Source organism: Notolepis coatsorum, assembly GCF_963971535.1.
Source record: "Notolepis coatsorum genome assembly, chromosome: 1".
Lineage (NCBI taxonomy): Eukaryota > Metazoa > Chordata > Actinopteri > Aulopiformes > Paralepididae > Notolepis > Notolepis coatsorum.
Window position 1 is genome coordinate 240,874,198 of NC_140165.1, and position 25,051 is coordinate 240,899,248.

Here is a 25,051-nt window from a genome sequence, read left to right on the forward strand (position 1 = left end):
CCTCAGTGTCCTCAGTGTCCTCTCAGTGTCCCCACAGTGTCCCCAGTGTCCTCAGTGTCCTCAGTGTCCCCTCAGTGTCCTCAGTGTCCCCTCAGTGTCCCCAGTGTCCTCAGTGTCCTCAGTGTCCCCAGTGTCCTCAGTGTCCTCAGTGTCCCCACAGTGTCCTCAGTGTCCTCAGTGTCCCCTCAGTGTCCTCAGTGTCCCCAGTGTCCTCAGTGTCCTCAGTGTCCTCAGTGTGTCCTCAGTGTCATCAGTGTCCCCAGTGTCCTCAGTGTCCTCAGTGTCCTCAGTGTCCTCAGTGTCCTCAGTGTCCCCAGTGTCCCCAGTGTCCTCAGTGTCCTCAGTGTCCCCAGTGTCCCCAGTGTCCTCAGTGTCCTCAGTGTCCCCTCAGTGTCCCCAGTGTCCTCAGTGTCCTCAGTGTCCCCACAGTGTCCTCAGTGTCCCCAGTGTCCTCAGTGTCCTCAGTGTCCTCAGTGTCCAGTGTCCTCAGTGTCCCCAGTGTCCTCAGTGTCCTCAGTGTCCTCAGTGTCCTCAGTGTCCAGTGTCCTCAGTGTCCCCAGTGTCCTCAGTGTCCTCAGTGTCCCCAGTGTCCTCAGTGTCCCCAGTGTCCTCAGTGTCCCCACAGTGTCCACAGTGTCCTCAGTGTCCTCAGTGTCCTCAGTGTCCAGTGTCCTCAGTGTCCCCAGTGTCCTCAGTGTCCAGTGTCCTCAGTGTCCCCAGTGTCCTCAGTGTCCCCAGTGTCCTCAGTGTCCCCACAGTGTCCCCAGTGTCCTCAGTGTCCTCAGTGTCCTCAGTGTCCTCAGTGTCCAGTGTCCTCAGTGTCCCCAGTGTCCTCAGTGTCCTCAGTGTCCCCAGTGTCCTCAGTGTCCACAGTGTCCTCAGTGTCCTCAGTGTCCCCAGTGTCCTCAGTGTCCTCAGTGTCCTCAGTGTCCCCAGTGTCCTCAGTGTCCCCAGTGTCCCCAGTGTCCTCAGTGTCCTCAGTGTCCCCAGTGTCCCCAGTGTCCTCAGTGTCCTCAGTGTCCTCAGTGTCCTCAGTGTCCCCAGTGTCCACAGTGTCCTCAGTGTCCCCAGTGTCCTCAGTGTCCTCAGTGTCCTCAGTGTCCTCAGTGTCCTCAGTGTCCTCAGTGTCCCCAGTGTCCTCAGTGTCCTCAGTGTCCCCAGTGTCCTCAGTGTCCCCAGTGTCCCCACAGTGTCCTCAGTGTCCTCAGTGTCCTCAGTGTCCCCAGTGTCCTCAGTGTCCTCAGTGTCCTCAGTGTCCCCAGTGTCCTCAGTGTCCTCAGTGTCCCCACAGTGTCCTCAGTGTCCTCAGTGTCCTCAGTGTCCCCACAGTGTCCTCAGTGTCCTCAGTGTCCTCAGTGTCCTCAGTGTCCACAGTGTCCTCAGTGTCCTCAGTGTCCTCAGTGTCCCCACAGTGTCCTCAGTGTCCTCAGTGTCCTCAGTGTCCTCAGTGTCCACAGTGTCCTCAGTGTCCTCAGTGTCCCCACAGTGTCCTCAGTGTCCTCAGTGTCCTCAGTGTCCCCAGTGTCCTCAGTGTGTCTTCCCACCACAGTCTGAAACCTTCCCGTTTTCCGCCCCGCGACACACCTCTTCAATCAATATAATAAAAACAAATAAAAAAAGGAACCTTATTTACTACAGGGTATCTGCAGGGTATTAAAAAGTATTAAATTCATAATTCTCAATTCAAGTGCTTAAAAGGTGTTAAAAAGTTAATTTGCACAGGTATTAAATTTTTTGGCTGTCAAGTTGTTTTTTGCTGGGCTACCGGGTGCGTCTGGCAAGAGCTTGTATGGAACGTATTATGTTTATACTACTACCTACTATGCTAATATGTGTCTATACTACTATACACTCATGAGTGTAACACTCACTCATGTTTGTCACTGACAATTCAGTGGTACATGTTTGCAAAATGTTTGGTATAGCGCCCCCTCTGGAGAACAATTCAGGAGCCGCCACTGACCACTGACCCTTACTTGCCAGAGGTGTACCCCTCCTGTTGACTTGTACACAATTTGTAGGTCGATTTGGATAAATGACTAATCAGCTACATGACTAAATGTTCCTGTGTCTCTTTGACCTGTGTCTGTTGACCTGTTCCTGTTGACCTGTGTCTGTTGACCTGTTCCTGTTGACCTGTTCCTGTTGACCTGTGTCTGTTGACCTGTTCCTGTTGACCTGTTCCTGTTGACCTGTGTCTCTTTGACCTGTGTCTGTTGACCTGTTCCTGTTGACCTGTTCCTGTTGACCTGTGTCTGTTGACCTGTTCCTGTTGACCTGTTCCTGTTGACCTGTGTCTGTTGACCTGTGTCTGTTGACCTGTTCCTGTTGACCTGTGTCTGTTGACCTGTGTCTGTTGACCTGTTCCTGTTGACCTGTTCCTGTTGACCTGTTCCTGTTGACCTGTTCCTGTTGACCTGTTCCTGTTGACCTGTGTCTGTTGACCTGTTCCTGTTGACCTGTTCCTGTTGACCTGTTCCTGTTGACCTGTGTCTGTTGACCTGTTCCTGTTGACCTGTTCCTGTTGACCTGTGTCTGTTGACCTGTGTCTGTTGACCTGTTCCTGTTGACCTGTGTCTGTTGACCTGTGTCTGTTGACCTGTTCCTGTTGACCTGTGTCTCTTTGACCTGTGTCTCTTTGACCTGTGTCTCTTTGACCTGTGTCTGTTGACCTGTGTCTGTTGACCTGTGTCTGTTGACCTGTGTCTGTTGACCTGTTCCTGTTGACCTGTGTCTCTTTGACCTGTGTCTCTTTGACCTGTGTCTCTTTGACCTGTGTCTGTTGACCTGTTCCTGTTGACCTGTTCCTGTTGACCTGTGTCTGTTGACCTGTTCCTGTTGACCTGTGTCTCTTTGACCTGTGTCTCTTTGACCTGTGTCTGTTGACCTGTGTCTGTTGACCTGTGTCTCTTTGACCTGTGTCTGTTGACCTGTGTCTCTTTGACCTGTGTCTCTTTGACCTGTGTCTGTTGACCTGTTCCTGTTGACCTGTGTCTCTTTGACCTGTGTCTGTTGACCTGTGTCTGTTGACCTGTTCCTGTTGACATGTGTCTGTTGACCTGTTCCTGTTGACCTGTGTCTCTTTGACCTGTGTCTGTTGACCTGTTCCTATTGACCTGTTCCTGTTGACCTGTTCCTGTTGACCTGTGTCTCTTTGACGTGTGTCTCTTTGACCTGTGTCTGTTGACCTGTGTCTGTTGACCTGTGTCTCTTTGACCTGTGTCTCTTTGACCTGTGTCTGTTGACCTGTGTCTGTTGACCTGTGTCTGTTGACATGTGTCTGTTGACCTGTGTCTCTTTGACCTGTGTCTGTTGACCTGTGTCTGTTGACCTGTGTCTCTTTGACCGGTGTCTCTTTGACCTGTGTCTCTTTGACCTGTGTCTGTTGACCTGTGTCTGTTGACCTGTGTCTGTTGACCTGTGTCTGTTGACCTGTGTCTGTTGACCTGTGTCTCTTTGACCTGTGTCTCTTTGACCTGTTCCTGTTGACCTGTTCCTGTTGACCTGTTCCTGTTGACCTGTGTCTGTTGACCTGTGTCTGTTGACCTGTGTCTGTTGACCTGTGTCTCTTTGACCTGTGTCTCTTTGACCTGTTCCTGTTGACCTGTGTCTCTTTGACCTGTTCCTGTTGACCTGTGTCTGTTGACCTGTGTCTGTTGACCTGTGTCTGTTGACCTGTGTCTGTTGACCTGTGTCTCTTTGACCTGTGTCTCTTTGACCTGTTCCTGTTGACTTGTGTCTCTTTGACCTGTTCCTGTTGACTTGTGTCTCTTTGACCTGTGTCTCTTTGACCTGTTCCTGTTGACCTGTGTCTGTTGACCTGTGTCTCTTTGACCTGTTCCTGTTGACCTGTTCCTGTTGACCTGTGTCTCTTTGACCTGTGTCTCTTTGACCTGTGTCTCTTTGACCTGTTCCTGTTGACCTGTTCCTGTTGACCTGTGTCTGTTGACCTGTGTCTCTTTGACCTGTTCCTGTTGACCTGTTCCTGTTGACCTGTGTCTGTTGACCTGTGTCTGTTGACCTGTGTCTGTTGACCTGTGTCTGTTGACCTGTGTCTCTTTGACCTGTGTCTCTTTGACCTGTTCCTGTTGACCTGTGTCTCTTTGACCTGTTCCTGTTGACCTGTGTCTCTTTGACCTGTGTCTGTTGACCTGTGTCTGTTGACCTGTGTCTGTTGACCTGTGTCTGTTGACCTGTGTCTCTTTGACCTGTGTCTCTTTGACCTGTTCCTGTTGACTTGTGTCTCTTTGACCTGTGTCTCTTTGACCTGTTCCTGTTGACCTGTGTCTGTTGACCTGTGTCTGTTGACCTGTGTCTCTTTGACCTGTTCCTGTTGACCTGTTCCTGTTGACCTGTGTCTCTTTGACCTGTGTCTCTTTGACCTGTGTCTCTTTGACCTGTTCCTGTTGACCTGTTCCTGTTGACCTGTGTCTCTTTGACCTGTTCCTGTTGACCTGTTCCTGTTGACCTGTGTCTCTTTGACCTGTTCCTGTTGACCTGTGTCTCTTTGACCTGTGTCTCTTTGACCTGTTCCTGTTGACCTGTGTCTCTTTGACCTGTTCCTGTTGACCTGTTCCTGTTGACCTGTGTCTCTTTGACCTGTTCCTGTTGACCTGTGTCTCTTTGACCTGTGTCTCTTTGACCTGTTCCTGTTGACCTGTGTCTCTTTGACCTGTGTCTCTTTGACCTGTGTCTCTTTGACCTGTGTCTCTTTGGCCTGTTCCTGTTGACCTGTGTCTCTTTGACCTGTGTCTCTTCATGCTCTCGTCTCACCAAGTCCCCCTTCTTGTCTGTTCCTCACCAGGTAATCTGTCCATGCTCAGGGGCTCTCCTCAGACCATGAGGAGAGACATCGGTCTGGCCGTGACACACAGGTTAGTCGCCACCACACTGTCATCCTCATCCTCGCCCCCTCTGTTATCTGAAGGAAGAACGTCAGCAGGAAAAGGAGAGAATTCCTGAACGTTGAGGAATCTAGATAAGCAAAGATATGAGACAATGGATTGTTAGGTAACTCTGAATGACGCTAACTCGCTGCATTACAGTTTATTTTGTCTCATATTCTTATATTCAGAGTTCATTATATTGTTCACACTGTTTATTTCTTCACATTTTTATATTCAGATCACATTTTATTGCCTATATTGATGTATTTCAACTATTATTCTGCCCATACCTGCACCTCCCTTCCCCCCCCCCCCATGCTTCTATGACGCCCATATTTCCCCAAGGGGATCAATAAAGGAATGTCTTTATCTTATCAAATTCGGAAAAATCGAGATTAGAACTTTTTATTTGTCAAATGCAATGAATGTATCAGAATCTGGTGGCACAAAGGCACATCAACAGCCCACAAAGGTCCACAGTGTGACAGATAGGGATGGGTACCGAATTCGGTTCTTTTGAGGTACCGAACCGAAACACATCGGTACTAGTACCGAGTATCGATTCAAGTGAGATACCGAGATTTTTTTTCTTTCTTTTTTTACTTTTTTTTGTTTATTTTAAATTTTTCATGTCAACGTTCACACGCACAATATATGCTTACCTAGGACTTGACTTGATTCAACAACAAAGCAGTCGGAGCAATGGCAAGCCGAAAACTGTCGAAATTGTAGTTATTTGAAGTTTGGATTTCTTTTTCACGACTGAGGTAGGTAAATAAAATTTCTTGAGACTAAATTACCGAAAAAAGGTACCGTTGGGTACCGGTATCGATTCACAGGTACCGGTATCGGTTCAAATGTGAAAGGTACCCATCCCTAGTGACAGACACACATGGCACCAGACTGTACATTTAATTTCAAACCTTTATTTAAACTCGAAAGGCAACTGATGTTTCCATCATTTACAGTCACGTCGAGTGTACATACAGAAATGAGCAAAAACAAAGCATATAAAATCACACAGAATATTCGTTTAGTTTAGTTTATCTATTTAGCACATAATAAAAAAATTAATAAAAAAAACAGTGCTAGGAGGGAACGAAGCCCAAAGGGCTTGTACAAAGTTCCATTCCATATAAAATCACACAGCATATAAAATCACAATAATAAGACAACAAGGCGAGACAAAAGTAAGGATAACAAATCAATTAAAACATGTACTACTTGATTGACAATGGTTGGAGATCAAGGACCAGCCAGTCACTAGAACAGGTTCCATAGGTACCAAAATCCCATTCCAACATATGACTCTTGATGCATGTATTACAATGTCTTACGTTACTTACTTAAAAAAATAAAAAAATGTAAAGGACATTATTCTTTCTTTATTTAGACAGTAAGATGGTAGAGAGGGATGCAGAATAGGGGAGATACAGGAGAGAAGGCTCTGGCATGATTCGATCCCAGGCCAACAGGGGGTACATGTGGTTCCAGAGGCAGGGGTCCTAACCACTACACCATCTCTGGGCAAAACGTTACTTACTTTTTAAGTTAAAAAAACGAGTTGATGCCCTCTCACATTCCACCAGCGCTCCCCTGGTCTGTCTCTCCCGTTATGGGTTTACTTGGCTCACGAGGGAAGCTGAGCCCCATCCCTTTGAGCTCAGCCTCTCTCACTTTGGCACAAAACCACTGCTGAAATTCCTGCGCTGGTCTGGTGAGAATGGCGCCTCGCAAGGATCCAGGAATGTGAGCTATGCAGACCGCTCGGTCCGACCCTGTGTTTATCTGGCTGGAGAGTGTATGTTTATTCATTTTTAATCTGGCCTGAAGGCTTGGATATGGGAGATAGCTGCGCTGTGCAAAGTATTCGGGTGTCGGCATGTGGTGGGTTCTCTTCTCTTTTTTTTTTTTGATGGACGCTTTCAAAACGACCAACGAATGCTCCCTATTGGTTGCGTGTCACCTACCTAGATAATCTGTGTAGGTTTTCGTAAATAAATATTGTATACTGTCAAAATAAATTTGGATAACAACCATCAGATACCATACAGTCTCCCCTGTGAAGCTTTCTATACTGGCATATTTCATTATTTTGATGTACAGTGTACATTTATCAGCCTACTACTTACTGTAACTGTTTTAGTGTGAGGAGGCGAGCCAAATAACTCTAACCTGGAAGAACATGAATGCATGAACCGTCTAACTGGACTGACTGCTAGCAGCCATATGGGGAGCCAAGCAATCAACTCTAAACCGGCACTGCATTAGTCTCATAAAAGCTAAAAGAGATTTAACAGTAATTTAATTTAATTCGTTTATTTAAACGGATCCCCATTAGCTGACACCAAAGCTAGTCTTCCTGGGGTCCAAAAATGAAAAATGAAAAAATGAGTAATGACTGTGGCTAGCATTATTGCTAATTTCATAGCATAAGAAAATCCTACAAATAAAAAATGTGACCATGATGTATTTTATGTAATGTAATCCTCCTTTTTTTGTGAACAATATACAGAGCCTACCGGGAATATACCAGTAGATGTTGCATTTTCGTTGGTAGTATAAACATAGTGTAAACATAGTAGTGTCATGGTTCATACACTCTTTCCTAAATCAAGTTTCATGACTTTCTTTATGACTGTTTCATGCTATGTATATATAACTATAATTTCCATGACTAGGATGTGTCTGTGTTGCAAAAGAAGACCTGAGACATTGAAACATTCCAACCTGAGACCTGAAACATTCCAACTAAGCTTATGCAACGAGAATCAATGGGATTGTGATAAAACTGAAAAAATCACCCGTGAAATCACATCTTTTTCATTACAGGTTCTCCACCAAGTCCTGGCTTTCCCAGACCTGCCAGGTGTGTCACAAGAGCATGATGTTTGGTGTCAAGTGCAAACACTGCAAGTAAGCAACACACAATACTGTGCCTCGCGCCCCTATTTTGGTTAGCATGGTCTCTTGTGGTCACTCTAGCAAACTAATGTTCTCTCCATTTAGGTTAAAATGCCACAACAAATGTACCAAAGAAGCTCCCTCCTGTCGGATATCATTTCTCCCACGTAAGGTTTCTACAGTATCTCTGTTACAGTAGTTCTACTGACCAGGGGTTCTCCTGGAGTAGGTCTACTTATTGGACCAGGGGTTCTCCTGGAGTAGGTCTACTTATTGGACCTGGGGTTCTCCTGGAGTAGGTCTACTTATTGGACCAGGGGTTCTCCTGGAGTAGGTCTACTTATTGGACCAGGGGTTCTCCTGGAGTAGGTCTACTTATTGGACCAGGGGTTCTCCTGGAGTAGGTCTACTTATTGGACCTGGGGTTCTCCTGGAGTAGGTCTACTTATTGGACCAGGGGTTCTCCTGGAGTAGGTCTACTGACCAGGGGTTCTCCTGGAGTAGTTATACTGACCAGGGGTTCTCCTACATTAGTTCTACTGACCAGGGGTTCTCCTGGAGTAGTTCTACTGACTAGGGGTTCTCCTACAGTAGCTCTACTGACCTGGGGTTCTCCTGGAGTAGTTATACTGACCAGGGGTTCTCCTACAGTAGTTATATTGGACCAGGGGTTCTCCTACATTAGTTCTACTGACCAGGGGTTCTCCTACAGTAGTTCTACTGACCAGGGGTTCTCCTGGAGTAGTTCTACTTATTAGACCAGGGGTTCTCCTACAGTAGTTATACTGACCAGGGGTTCTCCTACAGTAGTTATATTGGACCAGGGGTTCTCCTACATTAGTTCTACTGACCAGGGGTTCTCCTACAGTAGTTCTACTGACCAGGGGTTCTCCTGGAGTAGTTCTACTTATTAGACCAGGGGTTCTCCTACAGTAGTTATACTGACCAGGGGTTCTCCTACAGTAGTTCTACTGACCAGGGGTTCTCCTGGAGTAGTTCTACTTATTAGACCAGGGGTTCTCCTACAGTAGTTATACTGACCAGGGGTTCTCCTACAGTAGTTATACTGACCAGGGGTTCTCCTACAGTAGTTATACTGACCAGGGGTTCTCCTACAGTAGCTCTACTGACCAGGGGTTCTCCTACAGTAGTTATACTGGACCAGGGGTTCTCCTACAGTAGTTATACTGGACCAGGGGTTCTCCTACAGTAGTTATACTGGACCAGGGGTTCTCCTACAGTAGTTATACTGGACCAGGGGTTCTCCTACAGTAGCTCTATTGGACCAGGGGTTCTCCTACAGTAGTTATACTGGACCAGGGGTTCTCCTACAGTAGTTATATTGGACCAGGGGTTCTCTTACAGTAGCTCTATTGGACCAGGCGTTCTCCTACAGTAGTTATATTGGACCAGGGGTTCTCCTACAGTAGTTATATTGGACCAGGGGTTCTCCTACAGTAGTTATATTGGACCAGGGGTTCTCCTACAGTAGTTCTACTTATTGGACCAGGGGTTCTCCTACAGTAGTTCTACTGGACCAGGGGTTCTCCTACAGTAGTTCTACTGACCAGGGGTTCTCCTACAGTAGCTCTACTGACCAGGGGTTCTCCTACAGTAGCTCTGGGTATTGGGACAAGGACCCCCCCCCCCATGATGCCATGCTGAATTAGGATGCATCCCACTTCACATCAGTGTTCATATTGATCATCATTCTATCCATTGTCTTTCAGTGCCAAGGATCCGCAGGGCAGAATCTGTCCCGTCAGACATCAACAATCAAATCGACCGCACAGCACAGCTACCGCTTCAGTTTGGCACGTTACCAAAGGCATTAACCAAAAAGGTGAGGACAGGTTCCAGTGCCGTTCCCTTGACAACCTCCAGCCTCCTGCAGGTCTGGTGCCTCTGTGTTGTTTTAGCGTGGTTTCAAACCTGTGTGTCTGTGTGACCAGGAGCTGCCCTCTGTGGTGAACCAGCTGGACTCCAGCAGTAACCCCTCGTCTGCCACCTCCTCTACGGCCTCCTCCCCCGCCCCCTTCCAGCAGAGCAACCCCCCCAGTGTCAGCGCCACGCCGCCCCCCAACCCCTCGCCCCAGGCCCCGCGGGACGGCCGCTTCCACTTCCCAGGTCAGTGCTGTAGGTCCTTCCTACGCTACAACTTGCCTACGCTACAACCAGCCTATGCTACAATTTGCCTACGCTACAACCTGCCTACGCTACAACCAGCCTACGCTACAACCACGCTCCTCCTGTCTCCTCTCTGCCCTGTTACCAACACTCACTAACATATAACACAGTCCTGTCTCCTCTCTGCCCTGTTACCAACACTCACTAACATATAACACAGTCCTGTCTCCTGCCATTTCTCTCAGATCCATGTTGTGAGTGAATTGAGTGATAACTGACCTTTGTACTGTCTTTTACTATCATGAGCTCTGCTACTAAGAAATCTACCTTGCCTATATTACTACCAACTATGCTAGTATGTCTATACTACTACCTACTATGCTAGTATGTCTATACTACTACCTACTATGCTAGTATGTCTATACTACTACCTACTATGCTAGTATGTCTATACTACTACCTACTATGCTAGTATGTCTATACTACTACCTACTATGCTAGTATGTCTATACTACTACCTACTATGCTAGTATGTCTATACTACTACTATGCTAGTACTGTATGTCTATACTACTATGCACTCAAGGCTGTAGCACTCAAGTTCAACACTGTTAGACAATTATCACTTGCCCTTAGCTGCCAGAGTTGTACCCTTCCTGCTGACTTGTTGTACAGAACTTGTAAGTCGCTTTGGATAAAAATATCAGCTAAATTTACTAAATGTTAATGGTAATGTAAATGTTGCTTTTATTTTCTGGTGCTTTTATTTTCTCAAAAGCCTTGTTCATATATTTTCTTCAAAAACGTTTGCTGCTGCGGGGCGCGGCTGGGTAGAGCAGTGGACTAGGCACTCGCCTACCAACGCGTCGTCCCTACTAACACAATTGGCAGTGTGGGAAGCCGGTGGGGTATGAGTCCTGGTCGTTGTAAACTGCGACTCCTACTGGTCGGTCAGGGGGCCTGTTCAGCAGAGAGGGGATCTGGGGGAGATAGTGTGATCCTTCCACGTCTTACGTTCCCCCAGTGAAACTCCTCGCTGTCAGGTGAAAAGAAGTGGCTGGCGACTCCACATGTATCGGAGGAGACATGTGGTAGTTTTACACCCTCCCCAGGCCGACAGTGGGGCAATGCACGCAACGACCAGGAAGGGAATTGGCATAACGACAAAATTGGGTGGGTGAAAAATACAGAAAGCCCAAAAGTAAATAGAAAAATTAAATAATAGAAAAAACGTTTGCTGCTTGCGCATCACAAGAGTGCTTTAGCTGGAGAACCCCCTGTTATGATTTACCAAAAGCCAAAGGAAACAATCACTCTCAACCAATTGCCCAGTTTGTCATTTCATCCGCCTGCAACTTCGTTGGTTACACGCCACCCAGGGACATGCGACGCAGTCCGAAAACGCGAAAGTCACGCGGTCAGAACTAGGTTTACATTTCTTTTCGTCCACTGCTTTGCACTTGTGGTATGTGCAGTATATTGCGCCTCGATAACGGCCATTAAAATAGAGTCGTCTCAGTGGAGAGAGCCGCTGCTCACGCAGTAAAATGTTTGACATGCATTATGTGAACACAGCCTAACGCTATGTTTTGTTGTAAGTCAAACAGTCGCACACAGTCAGGTCCGTAAATATTTGCACATTGACACAATTCCTACACCGTTCACCTGATTTGGATGTAGATACCCTCAAATTAAATGGGAAAGCCTGCACTTAAAGCACTTCTTGATTCATTTCAAATCCATTGTGGTGCTGGTGAGACAAAAACTATGAAAATTGTGTTGATGTCCAAATATTTACGGCCCTCACTGTACGTCCTGCATGGTTCAGTAGTGGGACCTGCAGCCTGCTGGTTTATGGGATGCCTCTGTTTTTCACCTAACACTCTGCCTCTTCCTCACCTTCAACCATTCCTGTCTGTCCCCATAGCTGCCTGTTATATACAGCCTAGACAACAGTTTGTCTTTCCTGGTGAGTCAACAATAGTCCTCTATGTGTGTGTGCGTGTGCGTGTGCATGTGTGTGTGTGTGTGTGTGTCGTACCCTCACCATACTAACAAGCTATCTGACTCTGGCACTATTCTATTTGTTTATGGAACTGTCGTTGCTATGGCGTTGCTGTTGCTGTTTTTGTGCTTTGCTTGAGGGTGGGGCTCAGCCGCCCAGTGCCCCCGTGTTGTGGGTGGATGTTTGTTGACATGTGCAACACGGATCCCTGTGTCACCTTGGTGTGTTGTGACTCTGTTGTGGTGAAACGGCGTGGCACGTGCCCGCCCTCTGGTGGACAAAAAGAGAACTGAGCGAGAAGCTGAATTGTGCTTTGTGTTGTTCTGTCAAATTATTCAAAAGGTGACTGTTAACCCTTTCACTACCAAAGGGTTAACCATTTCACTGCGACAATACAGACGGTTAACCCTTTCACTGCCACACGGTTAACCGTCTAGTGTTGGAGTGAAAGGGTTAACCTTCTGTAGATTGGTAGTGAAAGGGTTAAGACTTGGGGGGAAATATATGTGAGATTGATCACTTCAATCCTTGGGAGTGAGGTTTTCAACTAGTACAGTTAGTTGTATCTCTGAGACGACACAGAGGGTCCCGCTCACTAATGAACTAATCCAAAGGTCTTTTGTTTCCAAACAGATGTTGCCACTTCATATCCCGTTGCTCTCCATTCTGATGGTTACCATGACACTGGGTAAGAGACAACAGCGCAACGCTCTCTCTCTCTCTGCGTGTCCTGCTGCGCAGTGGTTTGGTACAAGCCAGAGACAAATCCGATTACGATCGTATGTCATATACCTTGCTATAAGTGAATAATTGGCCACACAATAATTAAATTCTACACCCTTGGCACTACTGAAACTGTTGTCAACGAATTGTGGTACTTAACAAAAGAAGAATCACCCGACCCGAGTCATTAATGATTTACTAATAAATCCTTGAACTAACGATTTAATTAGTGCCTTTGTCCCCTCGGGCCAAGGAGGGGAACACAAGTACCTCGTTTGTTGTTCCTTAAAACAGCTTGAGCCGTCAGTTTTACCTTCTTGAAGTATGTCATTTGTTGATCCTTAAAACAGTTTGGTCTCTCTGATTTACCCTTTGAACGATGTAATTTGTTGATCCTTAAAATAGTTTGGTCTGTAAATGCATTTCCGCCCCCATATCCAGCGCTTGTTCCACCCAGGGGCGTATCTAGACCATGCACTGTACTGGGGCACAGGGGGGCACCTAGGGATGTGAAGCGGGCGCGCGATTTTGCCCGGTTTTTGGGCGAAAATGGGCAGATTTTGTAACTATTTTATTTTTTACTTTATTTCGGTTTTAGGGTTAGGTTAGATGCATCCATCTGTATGGAGAATGGGAGGGGTTTGTCTGATGTTAAGGCCTTGAGAACATCACCCACTGCCTTTGGAGCAAGGATGTCTTTGACCAGAGCCTCTGCCTTTGTTCTTCCTAAAGTCATTTTCTTCACTATTTTGGAATCATGTAGAATCTTTTGATTGAGCTTGTTTTTTTTTAAGAAAAAAATGATAATTTAGATGCCTTTATTTCATATTCGACGCAGACGGTAGGCTATATATAGCACATTTTGTTTGGTTTTCAGTTTTCAATCCATAATAAGTTAACAGAAAAAATAAGTACACAACCACATTATTTCAACCTAATAAAACTATGTTTATTGTCATTGTTTTAAGAACACAAGGTGACTTGGTAATACTCACATTTTGAGTAAAAAGAATCCCACTGGTCACAATGGTGACCGTAATAATGTTTTTGTTATAAGGCTCTGAAAATGTTACTGAATGATGTATCAATGTATTTCCAGCTAAATTGAAATAATAAAGGGTCTCAATTAAATTAAACGTTAACATGATGGCACACCCTCCTCCAATCCCTCCACCGGAGCAAGGCCAGAGAGAGAGAGAGGAGAGGAGAGGAGAGAGAGAGGAGAGAGAAAGGAGAGAGGAGAGGAGAGAGGAGAGGAGAGAGAGAGAGAGAGAGAGAGAGAGAGAGAGAGAGAGAGAGAGAGAGAGAGAGAGAGAGAGAGAGAGAGAGAGAGAGAGAGAGAGAGAGAGAGAGAGAGAGAGGGAGAGAAAGATGTTCAAGTTAACATGCAGCCCCATCTGTATGAAAATAAACAGCTGCCTACCTGTAGGGAATATGTTGCTGCCAGTGAGATCCCTGGCCCTGTTTTGCTTTACTGAGCTCCGTTATCTGGGGTAGTAGTTACTTGGTCCCTTTAAGCTGCACACCGGAGCATCTTTTAATCCAGCTGTTTGCTGTTCTCTGATATTTTTGGACATTTCGTTGATGCGTCGCTCGACACTTCGAGCTGACATGGGGATATCTTTTATCCTTGATTTGATTGTCTCTTTGTTTGGCAAGCCTTCAAACTAAACATCTGAGCTACAGAGAAAAGCCTCCTTGATATACTCAGTGAATAGCTTTCCACATTTCGAAATGCAATGAGCAATGCGATAGCTTGCTTCAGTTGTGTGGTTTTTAGCAGTCGTGAACACTTTGAGGGTGCTGGCTTGCTTCCCATACCTGGCCACGGCACGTTTAATAGATTCTGCCTGATCCGCCTGATCTTTGAAACTTTTTTGATGCTTCGTCTCAAAATGGAGTTTCACACCTGACGTTCGGCAAACTAAATTTTTTTTCCTTTTTTTTTTCTTGGTCTTTTTCCCCCTCCATATTTCCTCCGATTTTCTCCCATCCCAATGTTAGTCGTATGCCAATTCCCAATCCCCTTCCTGGTCGCTGCGCACTTACCCCCCACAGTCAGATCATCTGGGAGAGTGGAGGCTATCACGTGCTTCCTCCGACACACGTCCAGCCAATCAACCGCTTCTTTTCACCTGGCAGCGCGGATCCTCCCTGAGAGGGCGTAGCGTGTGAAAGGATCACACTATCCCACTCAGGTCCTATCCGCGCTTAGCAGGCGCCCCGACCGAACTGTAGGAGTCGCTGTTTACAACGACCCGGACCCACCCCGCCAGCTTCTCCCACCCTCTAATACTGCCAATTGTATTAGTGTGAACGGCCAGCCAAGCTGGTGACAACCCCGGAGCTGTGAGCTGGATTCGAACAGGCGAATCCAGCTCACAGCTCCGGGGTTGGTGACGAACGCAATCTCCGCTACGCCACCTAACCGCCCGGCAAACTACATTTTCTAAACATAAGTACACACAGCACGATCCTTCTGACACACAAACCCGTAGTAGTCTGTCCACGAGGGCTGGAATGCCCGAATTTCTTTTGCTTTAACTTTCTTAGCGGGGGTTGCCATCATGAGGGGTTGCCGACAGAATGCAACCGCAGCACTGTGTGATGATTACCTGTGAACTGCGCGAGGGCAGCTGACTGCTGACAGCTGAGCACCATGGGATGTACCATGTATTAGCTGTCATAGGGGTGTGCAAAACACTCAACTTACAAAAAAGAGCCTGTTGGAGGATTTCAACAAGATAAATGCGACAACAGTGCAAAATATTTCACTATAATATTTCAAAGCGAAGTAAAAAATAAAAATAAAAATTATTATTATTTTTCTGGGGACATTGATCACTGGGGCACAGCTGATCGACACTGGGGCAAGTGAAAGTGGTCTAAATAAGCCGATGGTTCCACCCTCTAATCTGTGATGTCACTCTGATGGACAGCTCTAAAAGATTAATTGGAAGAGATAATTAAAAGGTTAATGTGACCAGGATGTTCCCTGCATATGATATGATATGATACATTTATTTATATTGCGCCCCTCAACCAATAGTTATCGGCCCGGGGCGCAGCCCGGGAAGGAAAGAGAAACAAAAAAGACAGGAACAATACGAAAACAGAAAAAATACATGCAGGCCAACCAAGCAGATAGAGAACGGACAGTCGTACTACAAAACAAAACTAATCTTGAATCTGAATCTTGAATCATTAACCTGTTTTCAACTGATGGCACTAATACAATATAAAACAAGTTCCTACAAGCTTTCAGACAAACTTACTCCTCCTGTCCATTGTTTATAATGGAACAGCTCTAGATTAGATTAGATTACATTAGATTCAAATGTATTGTCATCATACAGCACACCGAAGAGAAGTTTGGCACCCAACCAGAGTGTAAACAGTAAAGTGCAACAGTAATATACAGTAATGTACAGGTGATTAAACTGTATATAAAATATATAAATTAGTACTATTGAGTAATAGTGCTAATCAGATGTATGTACAGAGTTGTAGTATATTAATATGTACAGTGATCCAGGTATAAATACACTATGGTAGTAAGTCATACTGGTCAGCAGCGTAACTAGTACGAGTAGGTAAGGGATATGTACAGATATAGATATAGTATCTACACATATGTAAAAAGGTATGTACAGACAGATGTGGATATATATATGTATATACGGTAAGAATAGGCTGGGCTGCACATCCTTGTGACATCACAGATTTAAAGAGTCAGGGTAATGTGAAAATAACTCCTTATTGATTGTCGATCGTTCTGGTGTCTTCTCACAGTGTCGTCCAGGCCACAGCCGAGTCACAGATCCTAGGCCAGCAGAGAGGAGTGGTGAGTACACTTCACATGAGTACACACAGATCCTAGACCAGCAGAGAGGAGTGCTGAGTACACTTCACATGAGTACACACAGATCCTAGGCCAGCAGAGAGGAGTGCTGAGTACACTTCACATGAGTACACACAGATCCTAGGCCAGCAGAGAGGAGTGATGACAGGCAGCAGAGGATGAGGAAATGAAGTGAAACAGGGAGATATTTACAGTTCGTCTTGGGAGACCTAAACCACTGACACTAAACACTTCACTTAATTGCTATAGTGATCTGGACAGATCACAGAAAAGAGTAGCATCTAAAGAATATAGAACGCTTGGTCAGTCGTCCCTACTAACACAATTGGCAGTGTTAGCGCGTGGGAAGCCGGTGGGGTATGTGTCCTGGTCGTTGTAAACTGCGACTCCTACTGGTCGGTCGGGGCGCCTGTTCAGCAGGGAGGGGATATCTGGGGGAAATAGCGTGAACCTCTGCACACGTTATGTTCCCCCAGTGAAACTCCTCGCTGTCAGGTGAAAAGAAGCGGCTGGCGACTCCACATGTATCGGACGAGGAAGGGAATTGGCATAACGACTAAATTGGGATGGGTGAAAAAAACAGAAAGCCCAAAAATAAATGGAAAAGAAATATGAATATAGAACGGGCCAGATCCCATTCCATTGTACCTGCTGAAGAGGGGATTGATCATATGTCAAGTACAGTAGTAAGGGAATCTTTCTTTGCGGAGTGTTGCTTATAAGAATAGTGTTGAAATTAGGGAACCGAGAGTCTGTAACTAGAAAATGACATCTGAGAAAAAGGAAGGCCATTGCATAATATGGCTGTCCAGGAACTGTGAATCACTCACTCGATCATTTCACTGAGCTGGTCTTTAAACTTCCTGGAATATGTGACATCATAATAACATCACTGATTCCAACTCTTAAACTCAGTAACTCTCAAACCAAATTAATTTGTACAAGACAAGTTTATAGTTCTGGGATGTGTGAGATTATGGGCAGAATAAATCTAGTGTCAATGTCCATGAAATTAAAACAGGGACAATTACTTAAGTTAAGTCAAGACACAGGACACAGAATGGCATATTCCATGCTTTGTTTGTGGAGCATGTGGTGAAAGTATAATTTATTGTCATTATACAGCACAAGTACTATAGTATGAGGTAGACTATAGTATGAGGTATGTAGTTAAGACTATAGTATGTGGTAGGTAGTTATATGGGTAGACTATAGTATGAGGTATGTAGTTAAGACTATAGTATGAGGTAGGTAGTTAAGACTATAGTATGTGGTAGGTAGTTATATGGGTAGACTATAGTATGAGGTATGTAGTTAAGACTATAGTATGTGGTAGGTAGTTATATGGGTAGACTATAGTATGAGGTATGTAGTTAAGACTATAGTATGTGGTAGGTAGTTATATGGGTAGACTATAGTATGAGGTATGTAGTTAAGACTATAGTATGTGGTAGGTAGTTATATGGGTAGACTATAGTATGAGGTAGACTATAGTATGAGGTAGGGATGTTTAATATGTTGAAAGTAAAATGTCTTCATACCAAACACAGTCTATAATGTCCACATTTTGTTCTCCTAGGAAGAAGAGGAGACTGAAGAAGACTACCCTGGAGAGGACGAGGAAGGAGCCGACCAGTGCGGCAGACAGAAGGGCCAGTCTGAGGGGGAGTGTGAGGGGGACGAGCTGGAGGACCTGCCCAACTCGGGGAGACTCCGAGGGGCCAGGGGCCGCTCGAGGGACCCCATCTCCCGCAAGCCTAGCCAGACCAGCGTCTACCTCCAGGAGTGGGACATCCCCTATGAACAGCTGGAGCTGGGGGAACCCATCGGCAAGGTGAAGACACAGTTCACCGTGTTCACACGGAGGGCCACGGGGCGGGAACAGGGTGGGAAAGGAATCCCGACCTATAAGAGACATAAGAGTCAAAATGGCCGCTGTGTGAAATATGCTCCATGATTTTTGCAGACGTGGTGATTTAGATTTTTTAAATCAAATTCTATGTAAATCGCTGTCTAATATGACTGCCAACCGGTTTATACAGTTCTGCCGCAGCCGGAGAACTAACGGCTGCAGAACTCAAGAACTATTAGGAATTAGTCTGATCATAAGTGTGTCTGACTCTTAAATTAACCACCAAAACCTGCACGGACTACATCTTATACATATATAAGATATATACATCATGCCAGTTAGGGTAGTAGAAAGACATACATATAGGCAATACAATTGTATCTGAATATAAAAATATGAGAAAAAACAAACGGTGTAAACAATATAATTAACTCTGAATATAAAAATATAAGACAAAACAAACCGTGCAAACAATATAATTAACACATTGAGTGTCACGCCCATTCCGGGAAGTGCATAGGCTCATGCCACCCATTAAAGGAAAACTCCAACATTTTGGGAAATTAGCTTATTTAACATCTTCCCTGGAGTTAGACAAGAAGATACATACCTTTTTTGTCTCTCTGCATGCATTAGGCTTAGGGAACGCCCGCACCGTTAGCGTAGCTTAGCTTCATCACTGGAAGTGGGGCAGTCCTTTACCCTGAAGTTCCCTACAGTCACGAAATACACTCCAAATACAACTCCAAAACATTCCTGTAAACATGTTGTGACCTGTGTATTTACCATGTGGAGAAATACAAAATAATTTAATTCGACATTTACGTTTTCTAAACAAATATACTCAGAACTATTTTTTGCTGAACCACTCCTCTCTGGGCTCAGTGATTTCACACAACGCAGTGCTACTTTCTAACGTGACGCCAGTGTTTGTTTATATTTTCATATCATTCAAAGGATCCGAACCGATTGAAGTTTATGGATACCATGACTGTGGTACGTTTTAAGGGGCTAGCGTTACACAATAAATGAGTTATAATAATACCACGAGTGTGGATTCACTCGCCCAAACCCTGTAGCCATGCATCATAGTCAGGAAAGGGGCTAACTAGGTCGATAGTCCAGCAACGTTATGTCCTATTCATCAATCTCACAATATTCGCTAACGTTAGACAGATGGAATACAGCCTTCCATCTAAAAACATAAATGAAAACTTACCACAGTCATGGTATCCATAAACTCCATGTAATCGGTCACCTTGTTTGTAGAGCTAAACCTATATTTTATATTATAGCTATGGATCCAATATCATTGTCAATTGACAGTATGAACCTTCCGTTCAATATGCCATAAAGAAATATTTTTTCCATCGATACGTTCCCGTTTTATACCGTGGTGAATATGAGTATAGTTTTAGAGTGATCCTGTGTAATCCCAGGAAACTCTGCTAAACAGCGTTTTAGTGCAATTCATTATAAATCGTGCCATTTCTCGCCTGATTATTGAATCAATCTGAAATCAACGCTAGATTATCGGTATTATGTTTCATCATGCATGCACGAAAGGGTGGGGGGGGGGGGGGGTCGTTTTTCTATGCTTCGAGCGCCACCAACGGCATACATTACACAGTACATTACAGACACACGCTGCGATCGTGGGAAAAAAAATATCGGATCAACGCAAGATTGATAACATAATAGTCCTTACCTTGTCTCTGATGTACTGCAAAAAGAATAATCCAATTATCTGATCGCCATTCCAAATATCCACAGCGATCCTGTGTCCAACGTTATTCAGCATTGCACATGAACGGGCGGGCGGGGACCCTTGTCGATGCATCTGTTGTAACCGCTTGTTTTGCCGGAGTGTTTAGAACCCACCCCCACGCCTCAGCTAGGCCGAGAAAACAAACTACATCGTTTCAAATGGAGTGTTAACAATATAATGAACTCTCAATATAAAAATATAAGAAAAAACAAACAGTGTAAACAAGGTGCACAGGAGGGTCTGTATGGGTTATATTACACGTTAAAGAACACGCGTGTCTCTGCAGGGCCGCTGGGGGAAGGTGCACAGGGGACGCTGGCACGGCGAGGTGGCCATCCGTCTGCTGGAGATAGACGCCAACAACCAGGACCACCTGAAGCTGTTCAAGAAGGAGGTGATGAACTACAGGCAGACGAGGCACGAGAACGTGGTCCTCTTCATGGGCGCCTGCATGGCCCCGCCCCACCTCGCCATCATCACCAGGTCCGTGGGCGTCGCCATGGGTTAAAGGAGGTGGGGGGTATTTGGCACAGAAACTTCACGAAAACACACCTCTTCAAACAATATCTGAAATAAAAAACCGAACCTTCTTACTGTCTTTTTAATATTATGTGCTTTACTACTATGTTACTATACTTGTACTACTACCTATTTGCTAATATGTCTATACTACTATGTTACTATACTTATACTACTACCTATCTTGCTAATATGTCTATACTACTGTTACTATACTTATACTACCACCTATCATGCTAATATGTCTATACTACTATGTTACTATACTTATACTACTACCTACTATGCTAATATGTCTATACTAGTGCTGTCAGGCGATTACATTTTTGTATCTAATTAATTACAGGATTTGTAATAAATTAATCTAACTAATTGCATTTTAATCGCATAACCATTTTAGGCCTGATATTTTATATTCTATTATCATATTTCAAATTGCATGTGTCTGGATGGCAGAATTCAATACTGTATCTACAAAACCTTCTGTTTAATCATCTTCCCTTTATTAATTTGCTTAGATTTTTCAGGTCTGGTAAATTTTAACATGGTGTTATTCATAGGGCGGCTACGTGGCGTAGTGGGCAAGGCGCTCGCCACGAAATGCTGGAGACGCTAGGGCTCGTCAGTTCGAGCCCAGCGCTCCACATTTGCTTTCAGTTTAGCTGGTCGTCCGTACTAATACACATTGGCCGTATTAGGGGGTGGGAAACTGATGGGTGGGGATCGGGCGTTGTAGACAGCGACTCCTACAGGTCGGTTGGTGCGCCTGCGCAGTAGAATCAGGAAGTGTCGGGGGCAGCGTGAGCCTCCCACGCGTTACTCTTCGCCACTGAGAGATCGAGCTGCGCAGGTGAAAAGATGCGACTGCTGTTACCTCAAGTACCGGAGGGGACTTGTGCTATGTATGACTTAGTCCACATTGCAGCCGGCTTGTGGGAGGCAAGAAACAGCGTCCGTGACAGGGGAGGGTTGAATTGGATGATACGAAATTGGGATGGGAGAAAATATAGAAAATGGGAGAAAAAGTGGATAAAAAAAAAACATGGTGTTATCCACAGCAAAAATTCAAAAAATTTAAAAATGAATTGAATTGATATTCTCATTTGGTTCATTACAATTTACTCAAGCCTAGTAACAGACACAGTTTTTCTGACACTGGGAATACATTCCCTGATATCCATAGATGTCCCTAGAATCAGATACCAAGAACATGCAAATGGACCATTTAAAAAAAAAAATTGTAGATGTTTATTCGACATTCTTATGGAATGAATGAGATTAGAAAAATTATTATTATTATAATTTTTTTAATAAAGTTTGAGTAAATGTTCATAATGCGATCATTTTCGGTGTAATTAATTAATTAATCTAATTAACGCGATAAACGGACAGCCCTAGTCTATACTACTATGCACTCAGAGTGTAACACTCAAGTTCAACACTATTTGATGAACAATCCCACTGACCCTTAGCTACCCCTCCTGCTGACTTGTTGTAAATGTAAATGTACATTTGTAGTGAATTGACCTATCTCAAGCCCCACCCTCGTTTCATGATCGTCCTATCGTGCCACTGTTAATGAGATGAAGTGGGTGGTACACACCCAGGAGTTTGGTAATGGTGTTTAGTTATCTTGTTTCACTAGCTGTTAAACAATGTCTTGCACTGGGTTAGTAGACCTTTATTTCAGGTGGTACATTTGTAGGGTTAGCATATCTGTACGTCATCCATTATTGTGCTTATTTTCATTCTGTAGATTTTTCTGTTCAGCATCTGTAACAATATTTCATCTTTTCTCCCCCCCCCCCCCCCCCCCCCCCCCCTCAGTTTATGTACAGGTCGGACTCTATTCTCTGTTGTAAGAGACTCCAAATACACGCTAGACATCAACAAGACCAGACAAATCGCTCAGGAGATCGTAAAGGTACGGAAACCCTCCCAACTCTCCATATGGTCACATGTTCTACTCTGGACAATCCTCGGCACCCTGGGTAAATGTGAACGGAAAAGCCTGTGAGGAGATGTCATTGTTGTTGTTTACCTGCTTGATCTTGTACTCAATCAACCGAGAAAAAAAAAAAATCTTGATCAGCAAATCGCTTAGTTACAAGATTGTGTTTTTCAAATGATCACTTTGACGAAACAAGACAAGGCTTTGGTTTTGGGAGAAATAAAGGGTTTGTTTAGAGAGGCTCCATGCTACCCTCTATTGGTCAGGAAATTATTATTGCAGCTTTAAGAACATCATTAGCACCCTGAGCAATTATTATGAACAAAATCGAATATATTTGTATTCTGATTCAGATTTAACTGTTTAAAGTTCGGGAACTCTTATTTTTTTAATCCACTTTTTCTCCTCTTTTTCTATTTTTCTCCCATCCCAATTTCGCTGTGCCAATTCTCCCCTCCCCTGTTTTGAACGTTGCTTGCATATGCCCCCCACTGGTCGGTTGTAGGGAGGATAGAAGCCTTGCATCACGTGTCCCCTCCGATACACAAGGAGGCAGCCTGTCACATCTTTTCACCTTCCAGCGCGGACTCTCATTGGCGAGGTGTAACTTGTGGGAGGCTCACACTACCCCCGCCATTTCCTGTCTCTGGTGTGCAGGCGTCCCCCAACCGACCTGTAGGAGTCGCTGTCCACAACGTCCAGACTTCCACCCGCTAACTCTGTCTCTTGCGTTGGTGACGAGCGCAATGTCCGCTGCGCCACCCAGCCGCCCTGTCTCCGGGAACTCTTAAGTGGTCATTCATGATATTATTTTGTCTTTCCTGCTAAAATAGCAGAGGCCAACGCACATCAATACATTTGAATGGGACATTATGGGATTTCATTGTATAATGAACTCTCAATCAGAATACTCGAACACAGTATGGGGTATATTTAATATTATATAAAATGTGATACAATAATTATTATTGTTATTTTCTTTGAGCAATTTAAACTCAATTAAAGGTTAGTTTTCTCTCACGATCACACTGATGAACAACAAAGACATTTCTTCACAGCCTTTTTTGTTCACATTTACCAAGGGTACCAAGTGTTCTTGAGGGCGTGTCGTACGTATCTCAACGGAAGTCGTGTCATGTTTTTCTTCCAGGGAATGGGCTACTTGCACGCCAAGGGCATCGTACACAAGGACCTGAAGTCTAAGAACGTGTTCTATGACTCGAACAAGGTGGTCATCACAGACTTCGGCCTGTTTGGAATGTCTGGAGTCGTACAAGAAGGAAGGTAGGAACCTGTCAACCACTAGGGCTGGGCGGTATGACCTGAAATATATATCACAGTATATTATCTCGATCTACTATCTATATTAAATGTTCTCATATTTTTATGTTCAGAGTTAATTATATTGTTTACACTGTTTCTTTTTTCAAATCAAATTGTATTGCCTATATTTATGTCTTTCTACTATTACCCTGCCCATACCTGTACCCCCACCCCCCATGCTGCTATGATGCCCACATTTCCCCAAGGAGATCAATAAAGGAATATCTTATCTTATCTTATCACATTTACCTTGGTAACAGTAAATTAAACCATAATTACAATAAATAAAATAAAAACACGTTAACACATAATGTTTGTCTCAGGGGTGTAACAATGCATCGATTAATCGAAATGCATCGATTCTAATGTGACGATTCAACTGCATCAATTTTAATGTTTTTTTTGTGTGTGTATTGTTTTTATTGACCTATAGTCCATTCATGCTGAGTGAATCAGTTCCCCCAGCCACATTTGTGTATACATTTATTTTGGGGGAATTAACTGATAGAAAATTAACCGAAAATGTATCGAATCGAATCGAATCGTGGTCAAATGAAGAGATTTCATGATGCATTGAATCGTTGCCTGAATAATCGTAATCGAAATTAATCGTTGTGTGGTCGCATCGTTACACCCCTATTTGTCTGTCAACGTGTGATTGGTTGAATTAAAGGGGCACAGAGTGAAACAGCCTATACACCAGAGGAATGCATTTATCTAACATACCGACATTATTCATAATAATAATAATAATAATAATAATAATAATAATAATAATAATAATAATAATAATAATAATAATAATAATAATAATACATCAGACACTCTTTAATAATAACAAAATGATTCAAATAGATCTAATTGATTTGTGTCAACAAGGGAGAAAAACATAGGGGGAGGGGTGACAGCAGTTTAGGCAATAGTATGCAACTGCAGAGCCGCAGAGCACAGCGCTCTCAGGCCCCGCGCTCTCAAGCCCCGCGCTCTCAGGCCCGCTCAGCAGCGCCACCCACCCAATGGCTGAATTGCCAATGGCTGAATTGGAGTATTGCACTGTGCAAGGCCAGATATCTTGAATGAATGCGTTTATTTAAACTTTAATTAACAGATTGCAGAATGGGTACAGTACAG

General features: G+C 44.4%; 1 protein-coding gene across 3 annotated transcripts in view; it reads left to right on the forward strand.

The window, feature by feature from the left end:
- Positions 1–25,051, forward strand: part of LOC311244609 (kinase suppressor of Ras 1-like) — a gene marked incomplete at its 3' end in the record, with an annotated part of 114,215 nt that overhangs the window by 74,648 nt on the left and 14,516 nt on the right. For all 3 annotated transcript variants that reach the window (XM_084334211.1, XM_084334209.1, XM_084334210.1), the window contains 11 exons: positions 4,805–4,874; positions 7,719–7,802; positions 7,896–7,957; positions 9,521–9,633; positions 9,743–9,917; positions 12,556–12,610; positions 16,438–16,489; positions 18,087–18,341; positions 20,414–20,610; positions 22,474–22,570; positions 23,748–23,881. In XM_084334211.1, coding sequence (XP_084190337.1) covers positions 4,805–4,874; positions 7,719–7,802; positions 7,896–7,957; positions 9,521–9,633; positions 9,743–9,917; positions 12,556–12,610; positions 16,438–16,489; positions 18,087–18,341; positions 20,414–20,610; positions 22,474–22,570; positions 23,748–23,881 — 1,294 coding nt within the window. The remainder of the gene's footprint in view (positions 1–4,804; positions 4,875–7,718; positions 7,803–7,895; positions 7,958–9,520; positions 9,634–9,742; positions 9,918–12,555; positions 12,611–16,437; positions 16,490–18,086; positions 18,342–20,413; positions 20,611–22,473; positions 22,571–23,747; positions 23,882–25,051) is intronic.